Genomic DNA, 18,805 nt, shown 5'->3' on the forward strand with positions numbered 1-18,805 from the left:
TCATTTAGTTAGTAATAAAACACACGCACGCTTACACACACCCACACACACACACACACACACACATGTTTGCATGGCTGTCTTTGTGGGGACTTTCCATTGACTTCCATTCATTTCTGAAACCTAAACTTAACCCTTATCCTAAACTTTATCCTAACCTTAACCCTTACATACCTAATCTTAATCCTAACCAAAACTCATTTCACACGTGAGTCATAAATCTAACCTCTGACCCAAAAACAGCGTTTCCCCTTGTGAGGACCAGGCTTTGGTCCCTACAATGTGTCAGGAAAATTGTCCCCACAACGTATTACAAACAAACAAACAAACACACACGCATGCACACACAACGTGCATGGACAACAGTTACCTCTGCCTCCTCTGTTTCCACTTGTTCTTTGCATTCAAAGAACTTTGCTCCGACTCTCCTTAACCAGGTCTGGTGTCGTATCAGTTCTTTCCTGAGGCACTTAAGCCACAACAGAAGAGCAGCTAGTCCACAGGTGTACAAGTGACAGCCTCGAGGACATTTAGAGACTTTGAGACTCTTGGAGCTGACGGAAAACTCTGCAGCAGACTGAGTAACCATCCCTGCACTCAGGCTGGATTTATTCACCACAAAGAGAGAAGTGCAAATATCTGACTTATGAGGAAGCCTTCACTTGGGGAAAATATACAATTAAAAACATTTGATTAAAGTCCTGATTATTTTTGGATTTGGAGCTTCTGAACAGAATTCGATCTAAGCATCAGATAGAAAAATTTATATTATGTAGCAACAAACCTGCATGGTTCTCATCAGAGTTTCAAAGGAATCCAGGATTTGTGTCTAAGCGTGGGAGCTGAAGATTGGGATTTTATCTTTGTTTCTTTACTGAAATACACCAAGGTAATTATTAGGGTTTTTTATCACAAGTTTGAAATGGAAAACTGCATTTTAAACTAACCAATTCAATGCTGGGGTCTCAAAAAATATTTTCTCTTATTTTGCTGCAAACCAGTCGTATAAACTTTTTTTTTAAAAGTGTTTATCAGCCGTTCTGTTCTGCTTCAGAAGAATTTTTTTTTTTTTTACCAAGTTACATAACTTCAAATTCAAAACAATGAATCAGTCAGAAACAATAAATCAGTCATAAAAAGTCAATCAGTCACAGAAAAGCCTTTCAACTGTACTTTAAAAAAACATTATGAGAAGCTTTGACTCCTTGAGAGCATTAACAGAACAATAACATATGCCTCAATGCATACGGGACCACCGATATGGCTCTAATGTTTTCCACTATTAATTGAGAATTTGCTGGCAGCTCATTGGAGCCATGGAGGAAAGAAGACGAGCGACCTACAAAGTCAACAGGGACGTCCTGGACGAAGTCAATCTGGATGAGATGGGAGAGAAGAGCGACACCAAACCATCTCTGCATGACAAAATAAAAGACTCAGTGAGGTAAATCCAGGCCATTACTTATTTCCCTCCCATGTCAGAAAGCACATGTCCACTCAGAAGAACTTTAAAATAAATAAGTGACAAACAAATTGAGTGAAAAATACAAAGTTTTAAAAAGCAGGCATTTTTCAAATTCTTAATAAATTGCTGTCTTTTGCCTATCAGACGTGTCAAGTGGTACATCCTCAGCTTCTAGAGTTACTTCAGCATCATTTGACTGTAGGTCAGGATTTTAAGAAATTCATAACTCATTTCGACCAATAATTAAATAAAACTGGAAACAAATGATTAAACATTGCTTAAGTAGAATATGTACATCTTATTCTCAGTAATAATCTGTATTTTATTTTAGAAAATACATATGGAAATACTAAAGGTAATTATTTCATGGTCACAGGAATTAGTTTTATTTTGCGAGTTGCATTCGTCAAAATTAGTGGCCATTGCTGTTATATAGCAATGGCCCCTCCCAGTTTGTTTTTTTTTTTTATTTCAGCTGTACTAGTTAACTTAGTAGCCTTAGTAGTTAACTTACTGGTTAACTACTCTGTTCAATTTAATAGGTCTGAAATGGAGCTGCAGTGCAGGTGAACCAGTCAAATGCTGAAGTCTGTTTACTGAATTATTTCATGATGCGTTTCACCAGTAGTGGTTTGGGGCCGCTGGTCTAATTGGACTGTCTGCCACCGGGTTTGAGAAAAGGTTTCACTGAACCTTACTAAAATATGAAATCCCTTATTAGAGCCTAATGTCGAAGCCTTTATGCAAGTCAACATTCACACACATGCAAGAAAAGAGCTTTTAATTAGGAATGAGCTGTTGTCAGCATAATGTGTGACAAAGGGTTAAATAGGAAAAAACATAGATTTATTCTGCATATGAAGTTCTGTGATTCTGTCACTACGTACAGCATTCAGTCAGTTCAAGGTTTTACCTTCCGAATATGTTTTCGTGTTTTCAAGGTAAATTGTTCCAATTAGCATTGGCCTCTCAAAGTTACAGCGTCCCACGTTCTCAAGAGGAACAAGAGCAGAAGAAAAACTAAACACCGTTGTTTATCTTCTTGAAAATTATTTTTATGATGCTTAAATAAATTGTGAAATGCCTGAAATGGATTTTTTTTCATTTATTAACTCATTTGTTCACTTCATAAAAGTACTTTTTTGACTCTTTAACACTCAGAGAACTGCTTTCTGCAGTAATAAATACAGAAAGCAGAAATAAACGCACGTGCTTGTGGAAAACATATCACAACGCTGGGTCTCTAAAAATAAATGCAGCTGCAAAGTCACATGTTCCCAGAATCACAAATCCTGCCAAGTGAGGATGTGAAAAGTTACATTTGAATCAAATTCCCCAAGTTTGGTGGCATATATGTGATTTACTTAAAGGTAAATCACATATAAACTAAAGGTGTCGAGTCCTAATAGAGGGAAACATGATGAGTCAACATCCCAAGTGAGCTTGAATCAACACAAAGACATTTCCAGTTGACTTGGGAGCAAATTTTTAAATTAGGTACTTTAATATACTTCAGGGCTGATATCAGTGTTATGTTCTAAATTTCTTGTTTGCTTTTTTTTGTGTGTTTTTTTTCCTTCTGTCATTTCAACACGCTCAGTTGTACAGGACCCAGGGTGAAGAACTGTATGCTGGGGACTTTTCCTGTTGCAAAATGGCTGCCTCGCTACGCTTTCAGAGAAGACGCTTTGGGTGACTTGGTGTCAGGAATCAGTGTGGGCATCATGCAGCTCCCACAGGGTGAGACGGAGCGCCAGTGGGTGTGGGTGGAGGTGGGGCTGGTTGCAGAATCAGAAGGGAGAGACTGAGCCATAAATGATTTGTTTATGATGGTAAGTTAATTAGTAGCAAGGCAGTAAATCTTTTAATAAACAAATCAAGCTTCCTTTGACTTTCTTTTGGTTTGACCTTAAAACAGTCGGTTTTCAGCACCATCTTTCCTAAAGTGTAGTGATCCCTGGTCTTTTAACTCATTCTCTGCTGCATTCAAGTTCTTGAGATGAATTGGGTTAGAGCTCAATTAGTTTCTAGAACCATAAAAAGCATTTTTCTTCAAGTCTTAGGATGACAGAAACTATTATTTTTGTTTGTGTTTGCATCCCTGTAGGTATGGCCTATGCACTGCTGGCATCTGTTCCTCCGGTATTTGGTCTTTACTCCTCCTTCTACCCAGTCCTCATCTACTTCATTTTTGGCACGTCGAAGCACATCTCGATCGGTAGGTTTGTTGTACTGACCCATTAATTTACTTTAGTAGCTGGCAACTGATCCAATTCCCAGAAAAATGATCACATCTCTTGGAACTTGACAGTAATAGCGAAAAAGTTGTGATTAAACAAATCTATTTTGAAACCGATCTGGTCTCGGAGATTTAGCACTTCATATTCTATTGCAGCAATAAAACAAGGTTGATAAAAGGAATATTAGGGACTTAAAAGACGTCTGACGCATCCAAAGGTGGACTGGAAGAATACGGTGATTGGTAAAAGTTATTAAAGCAGGAGTTTATACCTAAGTTTATTATCTGGCAGGTTTATTTTGTTTTGATTGTTGAACAAATAAACAAGCTGCCTTCTCTTCGTATTCATAATATTGAAAGGTTCATTTGAAAACAAGATATTTGGCATTGAAGGTGGATAAAATATTAAACTCTGTCTGTAGGGACACGTGTTTCTTGATTAAATCAGCTTTGGGGGAGATGACAATTAAGCTTGACTAATTTCAATATCTGTTATGTTAAAAATTATAGGGGACTGAGGCATTCTTTCTTTCTTTTTAGAAGAGAATGAAATAATCTAATCCCTCAAGTTTGCTTTTAATCATTCCCATTTGGTGGAAAACGACACCGCTGGGGTCGGATTGGGCTGGTCAGAGTGGGTGGGGAAGATGGACGGAGCTAAATTCAGGACAGTCCTGGAAGAAAACCTGTTAGAGGCGACAAAACACTAGAGAATGAGGCTCAGATTGATCTTCCAACAGGACAACAGCCACTCATAAAAAGAGCCAGAGCTGCAATTAAATCGTTAAGATCAGTGTTTTGTAATTGTGTCATCCTTCCTCAGGAACATACGCAGTGATGAGCGTAATGATAGGAGGGGTGGTCGACCGCCTGGCACCAGATTCTAACTTTGAGATCTGGGACAATGTGACCAACTCCAGCATCATCGACAGCGTTTCCCGGGATCAAGAGCGGGTCCGAATAGCTGTTGTAGTCACTTTTGTATCGGGCTTGTTTCAGGTATGTTGTAAAGCATACTTTGCAGCTTCATTTACATGTGATTGTGATGTGATGTCATATGATGTGACATGATGATTATCTGCCAGTGCCATCAGCTCATGAAATGCTTCCTGCAAGACACATGTTTTAAACAACACAGTTTAGTGCAAATAAAACACTTCATAGACTCCAAAAATGAGTTCTTATACTGAGATTACAGAGGGAAGAGTATTTATCCACAACATGACTTGATCTTCTAAGAGAGATTTCCAATCTGATAATCAGAGTCAGCATGAACACAACATGTGAACTGAACCAGTAGATTTTTATATTTAACAAGTAAAATATCCAATCTCTGCACATGCTTAGAAATCTGATGTGTAAAAGTAGAAATGCCCAAAATTATTCACAGTTTAAAGATTATACATGAGCAATTATGTGTTCTTGTTTTTTTGTTTTGGATAAATGGTGAAGATCACAGAACAACTCCTTTCTAGAAAAATGCTATTATTAGGAGAAAGCTGTGAAATTTCAGGAAAATGTAGTGCTGTGAATGTCTTTTGCCCTTGTACTACTAAATATCTCACCAATTGGAAGACAAATGGGGTTGAAAATCAGCAAATTGCCACATCTTGGTTGATTCAAGGGCAGAAAATAGAAAAACACGAATACCCTAAGAGGATCCTGAATCAATTTTTTTATTTAAACAATTCCAATGAAGATTAGAGCAGGATTTCAACTGAAAGTCTTCTAAGCCAGGTGCAAGCAAATATGTGTAAACGTAAAAAACATTTGCAAAACTTCCTGATTGCAAACATTCAGATTTCTGTTTGCCATGTGTGCAGATTCTGCTTGGTTTGGTCCAGTTTGGTTTCGTGGTAACTTACCTGTCCGAACCCCTCGTCCGAGGCTACACAACGGGAGCTGCCGTACACGTCATTGTTTCTCAGCTGAAATATGTCTTTGGTATCCACCCAAAGAGATACAGTGGACCCATTTCCTTGATTTATGTAAGAAAAAACACTTTTATTTCTATATGTAAGGTCATAGCCTTCTAAGATGATATGACAATCCTTTGTTTTACTTTCTCAGACGGTGCTGGAGATCTGCTATCTCCTTCCACAGACAAATATCGGCACATTGGTGGTCAGTATCGTGTCCATTGTCGCCCTCATTCTTGCCAAGGAGCTCAACGCATACTTGAGTAAAAAGCTCCCTGTCCCCCTGCCCATGGAGCTATTTGCTGTAAGTACAAAGGAAGGTTTGCATCACTTAAAACACTAATTAGGCCGTTTAATTGATCTGTTATGGTCTTTCTAGGTAATCATAGCAACAGTTATCTCTTGGCAAGTTAACCTGGAGAAGAGATATGGAGTGGATGTAGTGGGAGACATTCCCTCTGGGTGAGGAAAACACAATCACTACATGGCATCTCTGTACAAGAGGAGTGTGTAATGTCTCTTCTTCTGTCCGCCGTCTTTGTTTGGCAGTCTTCAGCCACCTGCTCTACCTGCTATGTCCCTGTTTGGCCAGGTGATTGGGGATGCCTTTGCCCTTGCTGTTGTAGGTTATGGCATTGCTATCTCCCTGGGACGAATATTTGCACTCAAATATGGCTACAAAGTGGACAGCAACCAGGTAGTGTGATCAAGGACCGATCAATAACGTCTGATATGTTTTGCTGTTGGCTATAGTGTATAAGTCTTGGGCTTTTTTTTTTTTTTTTGGTTTAGGAGCTAATCGCCCTTGGCTTAAGCAATTCAATTGGAGGAATTTTCCAGTGTTTCGCCATCAGCTGCTCAATGTCTCGCAGTTTGGTTCAGGAAAGCACCGGAGGAAAAACCCAGGTTGGAATGCATGCCTCTAATCCTACACAACTTCTGAAACAGAATACATAAATGTTACATTAGCACCGGTTCATCAGAGACTAGTTACTGTTTTGCTATTTTCTAAATGAAGTGGAAGCCAGTGAGGTGGAAACTAAGGGTCAATAGCGCGTGCATGTTCAGTGACATCCTAAAACCACAGCGCCGTACAGTGGCCTGGCATGACAACTGCAGCGGATTCAAGATGTCTTTGGCGGTGCCGTGTAAACGGGGAACCTTTCTCCAACCAACATCCAAAAATACTCGCAGTTTCCAGACACCAGTCTCGAGTAAACGTAACCAGCAGACAGGTTGGAGCCATAGAGGCCTCTCCTTGCAGCTTGCAGGACTTTAAGGATCTGCTGCTAGTACCAGACACAGAACTCCTTCGGGAGTCTGTCGATGTATATCAGAATTGTTCTGGCAGCAAAAGGGGAATGAGGGGCAATGAGGGGCGACCAAGCATTATTATAGAGGCGGTCATAATGTTGTGAGATTATGCTGATGTTCCATTCAGCTCCTTCAGAAATGAAGCTAAGATCTAGAGACAACATGTGCTCGTCTCTACTTACTAGTAACAGGAGAACAAAGATAGTAATGAACAGTCAAATGGACAAGTTTGTTTTATTATACAATATGACAAATTTAACTTTAACATCAGTAACTTGCCAAAACAGAAAAAGGCATGAGTCACCTGAAGAGAGGAAACACTCTAGATCTAAAAGTGAAATGTTTAAATATTTACTTCTTGAAGGCTGTTGTAACGTGTTTGGAGAGTGATCTGACATTCTGCTGCTATAAAAAGAAGCAATACCTTCCCTGACAGAAGAAAAAAAAAAGTATGTGTCTGGTTTGCAGCACACAATATGTTGCCTATTAGAGCCTGTGAATAGTGTTCATTACAGACAGCACTAGTTAAACAGTGTCGCACGATAGCTCCAGATATGTTATTCATTCCCTCTTCCATTTCAGGCCATGGAAATTTTACTTTGACCTTTGCCCTCTGGCCTTTCTTCACCTCTTGAAGACTAAAGTGGATTTATATTAGATTTTGTTTCATTCACATTGCATGGAGCACTAAATAATGCATCCTTTAATTTCTATTCATTTTTAAAAGAAAAATATCACTTTCTGTATATCCTAAACCAGTAGAACCAGTAAACGTTTCTGAATCATCTTTTGATTTACTGTTTCAAGTTGATCAAAATGCTTAGGAAAGTTCAATAAGTTATCTTTGTCTTCCTGTTTCCCTGTGGTTAGAAAATGACAGAATCTGATGTCCTGTAGCCACAATTCAAAATGGGAAATAGAAGAAAACATGCTTTTTCAAAGAAGGCAGATGTGTGCTGATTTATAAATGGCTACAAGAAAACAGCTACATGCCTGTCCTTACCTTACCAACATTCACACTAATAGTTAAAATAAATCAATCAAGTTTGTTCGTGTGGCACATTTCAGCAAAGAGACAGTTCAAAGTGCTTTACATCACAAAAACAAAGAAATTAAAAGTCATTGAACACACATTGTAATTTGTTAAGTGCCATCAGTATACATCAAAATGTTGGTCAGTGTTTCATTTAAACGACTAAAACACTCGGAAACGGTGGCAACCAAAGTTAGATGAGGGCCTGGGTTTATCTTTCCACCACGCAGAGTGAGGAAAATAAAATATGTTAAGATACATTTTATTCAGTTGATTTTTGCTGATTTTATCAGTGGATGCAATACAATATGTCGCCAGCTTATTCACCTGAAGTTCAATACGGTTATGGAAAGTTTTAGCTTCTTAAATTAAACTTGAAACACGTTGAAGAAAAAATTCTCAGAAATGTCATCCAGTATTTACATCTTGTCTCCTTGACAGATTTAAAAACGTTTGAAGAACTTCATGGGTTACTCCTAAAACACATGCTGCACAGACTACTGTCTACACTTCACCTTAAACCAGATTCAAGCCCATATCATTATTAACCAATCAGCCTCTTTGAACAAAAAACATGAACATTTACCGATGCTTCACTAATTCGTCTCCCTCTTTCAGCTCACACTGCTAATCGCTGCCTCATTAATCTCTTTAAAGTTACTCTCTAATGTTTTTGCTCTGATCTTTTTCACTTGATATCCATCCATTCGTCATGTGCCTGTTTTCCCTTTCTGTTCGCCGCAGGTTGCTGGGGCTGTATCGGCAGTGGTTATCCTTTTCATCACTCTCTGGATTGGATCTCTCTTTGAAGATCTACCCAAGGTATTCGCATGTGTGTTCGCGCGCACACACACACACACACAGTGGTGAACACACACACCCAAAGCCACGCAAGAATGTGTTCAGAATTACAAGGCCCGCTCCGAGCCCGGCTCAGGAGAGATTTACCTCACAGCTGAGGATTGTGCTCTAAAATGCAACCAGATTGTTCAGGTTTAAGGGCTTGGGATGCTTTTATCCTGCCGTAATGCTTTTCAATGCGTCACCTAATATCCGGTTAGGTCACCGGTTCACGTTCATAAAACATGTCAGTCCTTTAAAATCCTGAAAATAAACTTTAATGTCTGAGTTTATGTCCAAGTTACCTTTTAGTGGCCATTTAAATCCAGTGTTGAGCTCATCAAACCCAGTTTAGCACACCACACAAATTGCTCTGTTTGATGATTTTTCTTTTTTTTTTCAGGCAGTGCTGGCTGCCATCATCTTCGTTAATCTCCATGGCATGATGAAGCAGTTCTTGGACATCCCCGCTCTGTGGAAAAGCAATAAAATCGACATGGTGAGTGTGCCAAAATGTTGGCAAGGAAGATGTTTATTAGCAAAGACAGATTCTCTTTTCTTTTTTTTTCTTTTCATTTTGACGAAATGTTTGCACTTTTTGTGTTATTTATTCCCCATTATAAATATATTCTCACTCGAAACATCTCTCGTGCTTTTCTGCTAGTTTAATGTAAATCCCCAAACATCAGAGTTTAATGCTTGTTCACTGAACCATGCTGAAAAAAATCCCCTTCAGGAATTTCTTATATATTTTTTGATACCTGTAAATGTTTTATTATCAAGAATATTAACATCAAAGTTTTCAAATCATAATGTTATTTTTTTTAAACGACAAAAAATATCTCAGTCGCAATTAAGTCTGGACTTTGACTAGACAACTCCAAAATCTTAATTTTGCATTTTCTGAGCCAACCAGAAGATCTGCAGGTGTGCTTCCGATCGTTGGCCTGCTGCGTAAGCTTCCTTGAGTTTAACATCTCACACTGATGGATGGATGTTTTTCAGTCAGGACTTTCTGCTTGTGAGCAGAATTCATGATTCAGTGAATTATGATAAATCGTTCAGATCCTCAAGCAGGAAAGCAGCCCAGAACGCTCACTCTACAATGAACATGTAGATGTTTGACATTTGTGAAGCCATTTGTTAGTTTTATCCCACATGTAATGGTACAATGTTCCAGTTTAGTCTTGTCAATTCACAGCATTTTAGCGACTACAAAGGAGTTTTAAGGGAAAACATGAGACATGTCTTTGTGTGTTGTTTTTTTTATTACCAAAAACTTTCTTATGGGGGCCATTTTTGCCTAAGCTCTTTCTTGTTACGCGTATAATACTTCATTTCTGTAGACAATCAGGAAATCAAATTTTTCTTGATAGTTTTTGTTACTAAAACCTCATACTCATACAGCCATTGTTTTGTTTTGGGTCCTGATATGTAATTCTCTGTTTCTCCAGCTGGTCTGGGTGGCCACCTTCATCTTGACCGTGCTGTTGAACCCTGACCTGGGGCTAGCTGCTGCCATCGCCTTCTCCATGCTCACTGTCATCTTCAGGACACAGCTGTAAGGAGATCTTGCTGCTTACGTCTACATGAAGAACTACAGAGTCTAAATAGATCAAGGATTAGAAATGTTACACTTACTGAGAGAGTCGTAGCTAAGAGGTAGCAGAAGAAACACTGAATGTTTTTTTCTCCTTTTAAGCAACACGATAATATAGATCTAAAATTTACCAGGCACTTTATTTACATTTACAACATATACCAATACTTTATCAACATGAAGTGCAGTTTGGCAATCACTTCTTTGTTTTGTGTGTGTTTCAGACCCAAGTACTCTCTGTTAGGACAGGTGGCAGACACTGATATTTACAAGCCGGTGGAAGACTATGATAAGGTAAATTCTGAAAACCTTTTGACATAATTGACATGTTGAGATTTCATTCTTAAATTTAGAATATATATTAAAAAAGCAAGTCAGTGCAAAACTGACATTAATGAATGGGAAAAGGCAGTACTGTGACCTCTATGCTTTTGGCCTGTTTGTATCTTGTGAGTCTATTTGGCACAAGACATACAGCTAAGATATTTTGAGAAACGATGATATATTTTTAATGATTTTATTTTACATCTTTATTTATCCATGTAAAAATGTTTTAATTTTCTTCCCAGTTTCATTTTCGTGTCGATATTTGTCTGTGGAAGGAGATATAGGCCAACCTGATCAGTTTAATCTGCTTACTATTTTACAATACGCTCACCAACCAATTCATTTTATGACACCAGGCTGGATTTTGACGCCTAAATGCAATGAGTTGCTGCTGCTGTGATACATTACATTACATTACATAGCCAGTGGATGCAAGTAGTTTAGTGTTTGTTACTTAAATGTTGCTTTGTGTGTCTCACACAAAAAAACCTTTTGATTAAAACCCCTCTGACTTGTTACAATTGAGAAGAAGAATGATGGTGCTAAAGACTGAGAGAGGGGTGTTCTGTCAAAGTCCAGAGCTCAGCAAAGTTGGGAAAGATGGGGTTTTATTGTTTTAAGCATTATTCTGTTGGACTGTATACAAAATTTTCACATTATTCTATTTGTATTTATAAAAAAATAAATAAATGTGAAGATCCTGATGGGTGTTAATACTTTTTTAATACACTTTAGCATCTCATACGTATTCAGCTTCACCACCGGATTCAAGTTACAAGCTGTCACTTCAAGCTTAGTGGGACAACAACCAGATTGCATTTGCACAAAATATTGTGCAAATATTAGATATTTTCTCTAATATTAGCTTTAATGCATAGTCTTTAGTTGGAGCATTTACTAAATGTTTCTCTGTGTTTACCTCATTAATTGATTTAGGCGAAGCAAGTGCCAGGAATATTAATCTTCCGTTCCTCTGCCACCCTCTACTTTGCCAATGCTGAGATGTACCAAGAAGCTCTGGGAGAAAAGGTGACAGCACAAACACAAACACAACATTAAAGCGACAATCCGCTCCTAATTCTAAACTTGGCTTCAAACCCTAATATTTTGAAAAGTGACGACAAAATATGCTGTCTTTTTTACATTTTTTTCCCTGAAGGAAAACACGCATAATCATGCGTGCTGATATATTAATGTGTCTGCACCCAAAAGCAGTATCGGAGTCACACGTGCATCATGACGGACACTAAGCCCTGATTTAATGAACCAAGCAGACTCATATGCACACACACACCCACGCCCACACGCCCACACACACGCACACACACACACGTGCAACATGCAAGCAAAATAGAAGAACCAGCAGCAGCTGCAAACCATCTTGTCACATTTTTCTGTCAACTTCTCTTTTACAAACATCACTTCTGTCACACTAACAACAGATGAGGCACGTTACCGTTTTCACACATCACAGCCGTGACAGACATTGTTAAAAACGCCATCCCTCTCATTTCTCCTCTCTTTTTAAGTTTTTCCTCCAACACCCCATCCTCTGCCTCCCCCTCTTTTTCTTCTCCCTCCTCATCTTCATCCTCCTCCTCCTTCTTTCACGTCTCCTTGTTGCACATGGGAAGACAAATCGAGGGAACGTGGACAATAGATGCCAGCAGACGGGAGCGGAGAGGAGTGCAGAGACTGAATCAGGGAAGGAGATAATGGAACGTCTCATTCATTAAAATGTCAGCATGTCAAAGCCAAAGTATTTCTCTTTTGCTTTCTTATCTCGGAGGCACTAATATAAGCTCTCATTGAGCCGTCATGCACAGGCTGCAGGGATTGTTTACAGGGTGAGAAATCACCACCAGACAAACCCTGGTCCGGCTTTGTTTCTGGACAACTCAGTTGGTTGGAGATAATAGAGGAATTTAGTGTTGCTCACAATCTGTTTTCAGGGGCATGACCTGAAGAGGAGAAGTGATTTCTTTAGCATGATTAATATCTGAAAGTGACAATTTCATCGTCTTTTCCATAATGAATGAAAAATGCAAGAAGAGTGATGATGGTCTGCACAAAGAGCACTTGAAAGCTAATGAAGCGTAATTAGCGTCTACGTTTAAAAATCAAATTAATAATAAGCTTCAATTTTGATGAGAAGAGGGATAACTATTCCTACTGGTATATGACTGATTGCTGTGTTTGGGCTTCTTTTGGGCGTAAAACCTTTAATGTTTGCATTTATTCTGCCTCCCATCTGTCTGCCTGAATTTGGTTATAAACACAACAACCTCATGCATACTTAAAACGCTCACATTCCTGCAGGACACAAGATACAAAATATCAGCAGGCGTTTTCCTTATTTTTTTGTTCTAATTCTTTTCCCAGTCTTTATTGTTCTAACGTGTAGCTCCAAGTTTATGTTTATCCATTATTACTTTTACCTTGCATGTCACAATAATCCCTCCGGCTAATTTAAGAGTGTGCCCCCCGCCCCTCCTGAACTGATTCAAGTGATGGGTGTTGAAATCCTCCAACTACATTTCCTGTGCGAATGCAGTTGGTAGTTTTGCAAAGTTTTGTCGATAAAGTCGTCTGAGTTGAACGTTTGAGCCAGCAGGAGCAACAGAAAAGAATTGGTTAAACTTGCATTTTAGGAAACATGAATGAATGAAATCGTCACACTGGATCAATGTGGAGAGTACTTCAGCTTCTTACATAAATAAAACAAACAGTTAGTGTTATGCATATTTAATCCTCGTATTTATTTTCAGCTCTACTTTGTGCTGTTGGTTCAAGTTTTAATTTGTGTCACTTCACATACTGAGGGCTGCTTTATTTTTCATGTCATACTAACAAACCTGGTGTGTCTGTTTATTCTGGTGATGAAGTCGGCTTGTTGGATTTCTCTGGACTGACATATTAAAACCTGCGCTCTGTTGACTTATAGTAGATCTCACCTATTAACGGAGCTTTTAAAATAAACTTAAGGATAATTTTCTTTGCTGTTTCTTTTAGAGTGGCATGGACATCACTAAGATCCTGTCGATAAAGAAGAAACTGGAAGCCAAACGAAAGAGGCACGAAAAGAAACTGGCCAAGAAAGTGAAGAAAGAGCTCAAGAAGAATAAAGCCGACATGGTGAGCAAAAGCTAAAGAGTGAGTCTTGGCGGGTGGTTTGATAAAATGAAAGGAATATTTATCAGATAAGATTTTTACCATACTAGCTCTTCCTACTCAGGAGTTTCCCCAGTTTTAACTTTTTTTGTGGGAAATAATTGAAGTTTTTTTGTTTTTTTTTTCACCTTAACTGTGTTGTGTCACCTTCCATCCAGCAGGAGGAGCCAAATTCAGAGCACCAGAAGGGCATCGCCATCATTGACGTGGACAACGATCCTGACCCCTCACTGCCAAGGGCCATTATCCTTGACCTGAGCCCTGTGAACTTCCTGGATACAGTCGGGGTCAAGACAATCAAAAGTGTAAGAAAATAATACCCGAATGACTGCACAAAGGCAAAATATTGATTATTAAAAGATATTTTAAAAAATTAAGCAGCACATAAGATCATCACCTCCTGTTGAATTCACAAGAAAATCTACAACTTCAGTTTATTTAGTCTAGAACAGCGTTTCCCAATTCCGGTCCTCAGGCCTCCCTGCCCTGCATGTTTTAGGTGTTTCCATTCTGCTACACACCTGGATTGAATCTATGGGTGATCAACAGGTTTCTGCAGCACTTGATGGTCATGCAATCATTTGAATCAGCTGCTCTGGAATAGAGGCACATCTAAAACATGCAGAGCAGGGAGGCCTGAGGACCGGAATTGGGAAACGCTGGTCTAGAATTTCTTGGATCAATAAAGTTCAGATTAGACAAACTAGAGAGTCTAGTTATGTCTTTACTGTTTAGAAACTTTTTTTAGAAGTTTCCTTGCCTGTATTTATTCTCTTATATCTCCACAGCAGATGTCCATGTAAGATCAGAAAAATAAGGTTGAATTTGACCACAGAAATAAATTTTAAAAATCCTTTGTAGGGAGCTGGTAGGAATTTTTGATTGACAGAATTTCCCCAATATTATGATTTAGTCATTCCAGTTTCTACCTCTTCATATTGTCAAGCTGCTGTGAGGTGCTTTCTGGCAGAGTATGTTGTTTAGACTCGGTTTCTGAATCATCTGTTCATTTTACACTTTCTTGGAGGGATTTGAATTGAGTTGTATAGTGTAACCACAATGGAGCAACAATAAATCAGCCGGCCGATGAATCAGCTCCGATTTCATTTAATATTGGGAGATCTGATTGGCAAAAGATGCAAAAATCAACCACTGTTGTATTTTGCTATGTTGTGAGAGAGGGTTGACTGACCGACCCACCCACCAGGTCACGTCTACACTGTTGCCAACTCGGCGACTTTCTTGCCATATTTCGCCTTATTTTAGAGAAAAAAAGAAAATCATCATCATCTAAAATCGCAATCGGCAGTTCAGGGTTTTTAAAAATCGGTCATCAGTGATCGACCAAAAATCTGCAATCAGTGCACCCCTTGTAACCACTGTTGAAAACCAATCAGAAATCAGAACAAATCCAGAGGTTTCTATCTGTATGATATTCATAAAGCTTGTTAGTTACACCTTTGCATGGAACATCTTGGGATTTGATATACATTTTGGAGTAAAGCCAGTCTCTTTCTGAAAATCCCAGCTTTTATTTTTTTCCCACCTCTCTCCTACACACTAGGCAGCTTTCCTGCAGGCAGTAGCCTAAGCAGAATCAACCCTCCTAGTACCAGAAGACGTAATTAGCATAAACAGACGAACATTAGAGCAAGCAGCCTAGGGGAGCATAAAGGTTCAGGGTGAAGACGTTCCAGGGGATAAATGCTCAGGGCAGCATGATGGAAACACACCAACATGTCATAAATTCTCTAACTTTAAACCAGCTTTTTTCCTATATTTGTGAAGTATATTTTATCCATTCCTCCAGTATTTACCTGTCATTTATACTTTAAATCTTCCAGTTACTGTGAACTGGATTAAATAAATGATTCAGACATTTGTGCTTCTGTTTCAGATTCGGCGAGACTACGGGGAGATCGACATTGAGGTTATTTTAGCTTGCTGCCAAAGTAAGTCCAGCCTTCAGGTTTTGTACTGTCTGTTACCAGAATACAAACCAGTGTAATCACAATCAGGACCCAAATATCTGTAGTAATTTTGGTCAAATTGAAAGTGAAAAAACATTTTTTTTTTTACATAAATTGCATTGGTGTGGTTTCTATAGGAGACTTTGTCAGCATGCAGGGTTTATATTTCGGTTTCTCTTTTGTTAAACTGTAGGAGGTTTTCGTTGTTTTTTGTTTTTTTGTTTTTACTGTATCATGACAAAATAAGCATTTCCTCAGTGAAATCTGGTGTCGTCGCCTGTCATCCTGGTGTCAGTTTGTTTCTTTTTTTTTTTTTTTATCTGCAAATGTACTCCTAGTTTATGTTTAGATAATGGTTGACAAATTTAGACCTAATTTGCTAAACAGAGAAAAAAGCCCACAGATCTCTGGGGGACAAACAATCTGCTGGTGCAGAAAGCTGGGAGCCATCCAGATTACTTCAAAGGATCAGCAGCACTAATTAGCTTGCACCGAGCTGATAGCACTTGATAAGAAAAATGGCGTATTTAAAGTGTTTAGCCCTCCAATAAAGCTGCCAAAAATATTCTTGCATTCATAAAATATAGTGCATTTCACTGAAGACAGGAAAAAGCCTCCCTAACTCTGCAGCTTTTCATTCTACTGCATCCTTCTAGTTGCTCCGTGTTTTTTCAGCTTCTCTCGCTTTTTAGTGCAACGTTTGAGCTCTGAATGTTATCGTTGTGCCTAGGCGGTGTGGTGGAGAGCCTCCAGGCCGGGGGATTCTTCAGTAGCAATGTGACAAAGTCCTGCCTCTTCTACTCCATCCACGATGCGGTCCTGTACTGTCAGTCTGCAAAAACAAAGAATCCGTATGATGAAGAATATGAACAAGAGGTAAGAGCAGGCATTCACATCGACCGACATTGTGTCCATCCATGACAACAGTTCTAAACATTCATAAAGACTCCTTCATGTTCATAACAGGTGTTATATTATGTTTATGACAATGACATGTCACCCCATTAACTAAAGTTTTACCATGTTTCATTACATTTCAATACTAAGAATCATGTCAAAATATTACTTTATGTAATTCTTCCAAGGTTGTTGATGTATTAGTACTGTCTCAGTTCGTTTTCTAAATTCACCATTTTTGTTTTCGAGACAGATTTTTTTTTCATGTAGAACTTGGAGGTTTGCTGACTTTAGTCGTCAGCTAACTAAAGACTAAACCGAGGGAATGTGACTCAGTTCCCTTTAGCGGTTTGTGTTGCAGAACTGATGCATTAGGTTTCTCCGCATACACAGTGATAAAAACACGGCCCATTTGCTCTGACCTTTTACCCCTGCCATGTCCAAGCTGCTTGATCGAGACTGCAAATTAAACACAGAATCGATGCTCATAATTATATTTAAATGGGTTTGGATGTTAAATTACTCATGCTTCCCCACGCACAATTTAGCAGACAACCTATGCTGTTAGCTGGAAGATTACTCTTCATTCCACCGCAGACCAGGACTGCAAATATCCTCCCTGAGTTCAGCACAAACACACAAATAGCCTAGTTAAAGGCTTACGTTGGCTGTGTTTGCATTTGTGCTGATCTCCTCACATTTAAACACCTGTGCATTCTCGCCTGCATGTCTGCGATCATCTTTGAATGCAAACGCTTTTGTTTGTCCATGCTCTGTCTTGTGTTTATGTTGTGCATGTGGCCTTGTGTTTCTGTTATGACAGAGGAATTATGCAAAAAAATACATAAATTAATAAAACAATAAATGACTATCAATTTGATTTACACCCATAGCAGCACTGAAATAATTATATGTGCATGCACACGACAACAATGAGAGGAAACAGGCAGACTCCAATGGGAAGATCATTGCTCAATTTTGCATGCAAGCCAGCCTGCATGTGTTTCTTTCAAAGGCAATATGAAAGAAACACATTTATGGTGTTTTGTGCAATAAAATCACACACGTACACATGCATGTGTATACAAATAGTTAAATTTATTTCAAAGGCTCACTATTGGAAATGCAGTTTAAAGAGTTCAAAACAACCCAAGAGTGTCAGATGATGATTTAAAACTTAACTCCAACCCATTACTTCAGAGACAGTTTCATGCTGAGTCACAATTTCAAGCAGCAGCTTCGGTTTCCCTCCTCATTAAACTCTGAGATCAAGCCTACTGAGAACATATTTTAGAAAGTCAAGTTTCCTTTTCCGTGCAAGGACTTTTTCTTTTTCAGCTCTCGATTTTTTTTCCATGTCCTTCTTGCTTCGCAGGATTTGAAAGAAACACATTTCTGAGTCCTGAGAGAAGTAATGAAGGATGTTATGGAGAAGTGACAGACACTCTGCAGGAGGATTTTATCCAGAGAGCTTTGGAAAAATCTGGGACATCCTCTTTTGGGAAACCTACTGAGAGAAAACTCTAAAGGGGAGATTTTTATTATTTTTTTTCTACAAAATGTGTTTGCTTGAAGTAAATGTATTCAGCATCAAACTTACACATTTTTGTCCATAGGTGCTCACATTTGAAATAAGTGTTATTTACTGTTCTGTATGTTGTACATATACTGTGTTGATCAGAACGTCTGGGCCATAATTTGTTTATTGATCAGAAAGTCTGGAGCATAATTTGTTTATGTCTTAAATATATCTTTGTTTCTGCTTACGAGTACACTAACATGTTGATTTTTAATCTCTAAATAAATATTAGCAAACATATGTTATTTTTAAAAGGCCGCTAATTTGCATTAATTACAGGCCAAATAGGAAAATCGGGCAGCATGAGAGAAGAAATTCCCTCTCAGAGAGACGGAAAATCTGCACATTATTCTAATTAGAACAATATGAAACTGACATGTGTTTCTGCACTTTGAGCCTTTTCAAATGTTGTCACGTTACAGTCACAAGCTTCAATTTACCTTATTGGAAA

At 38.6% G+C, this 18,805-nt stretch overlaps 1 protein-coding gene across 2 annotated transcripts in view; it reads left to right on the forward strand.

The window, feature by feature from the left end:
* The first annotated feature begins 429 nt into the window (after window positions 1–429).
* Window positions 430–18,805, forward strand: part of slc26a6 (solute carrier family 26 member 6) — an 18,611-nt gene continuing 235 nt past the window's right edge. The window contains exons 1-20 of one of the 2 annotated variants that reach the window (XM_023334640.1): window positions 430–889; window positions 1,305–1,444; window positions 3,066–3,205; window positions 3,573–3,683; window positions 4,528–4,703; window positions 5,528–5,692; window positions 5,775–5,927; window positions 6,003–6,085; window positions 6,173–6,320; window positions 6,416–6,529; window positions 8,715–8,792; window positions 9,214–9,309; window positions 10,265–10,371; window positions 10,635–10,704; window positions 11,674–11,766; window positions 13,750–13,872; window positions 14,070–14,213; window positions 15,806–15,860; window positions 16,609–16,754; window positions 18,151–18,805. The exon at window positions 18,151–18,805 is cut by the window's right edge and continues 235 nt beyond it. In XM_023334640.1, coding sequence (XP_023190408.1) covers window positions 1,317–1,444; window positions 3,066–3,205; window positions 3,573–3,683; window positions 4,528–4,703; window positions 5,528–5,692; window positions 5,775–5,927; window positions 6,003–6,085; window positions 6,173–6,320; window positions 6,416–6,529; window positions 8,715–8,792; window positions 9,214–9,309; window positions 10,265–10,371; window positions 10,635–10,704; window positions 11,674–11,766; window positions 13,750–13,872; window positions 14,070–14,213; window positions 15,806–15,860; window positions 16,609–16,754; window positions 18,151–18,174 — 2,154 coding nt within the window. In that variant the 5' untranslated portion in view covers window positions 430–889; window positions 1,305–1,316 and the 3' untranslated portion in view covers window positions 18,175–18,805. Of the gene's footprint in view, window positions 890–1,304; window positions 1,445–3,065; window positions 3,206–3,572; window positions 3,684–4,527; window positions 4,704–5,527; window positions 5,693–5,774; window positions 5,928–6,002; window positions 6,086–6,172; window positions 6,321–6,415; window positions 6,530–8,714; window positions 8,793–9,213; window positions 9,310–10,264; window positions 10,372–10,634; window positions 10,705–11,673; window positions 11,767–13,749; window positions 13,873–14,066; window positions 14,214–15,805; window positions 15,861–16,608; window positions 16,755–18,150 lie in introns of both variants that reach the window. The other variant, XM_023334635.1, reaches the window with a different exon arrangement.

This window comes from Xiphophorus maculatus, chromosome 1 (genome assembly GCF_002775205.1).
Source record: "Xiphophorus maculatus strain JP 163 A chromosome 1, X_maculatus-5.0-male, whole genome shotgun sequence".
Lineage (NCBI taxonomy): Eukaryota > Metazoa > Chordata > Actinopteri > Cyprinodontiformes > Poeciliidae > Xiphophorus > Xiphophorus maculatus.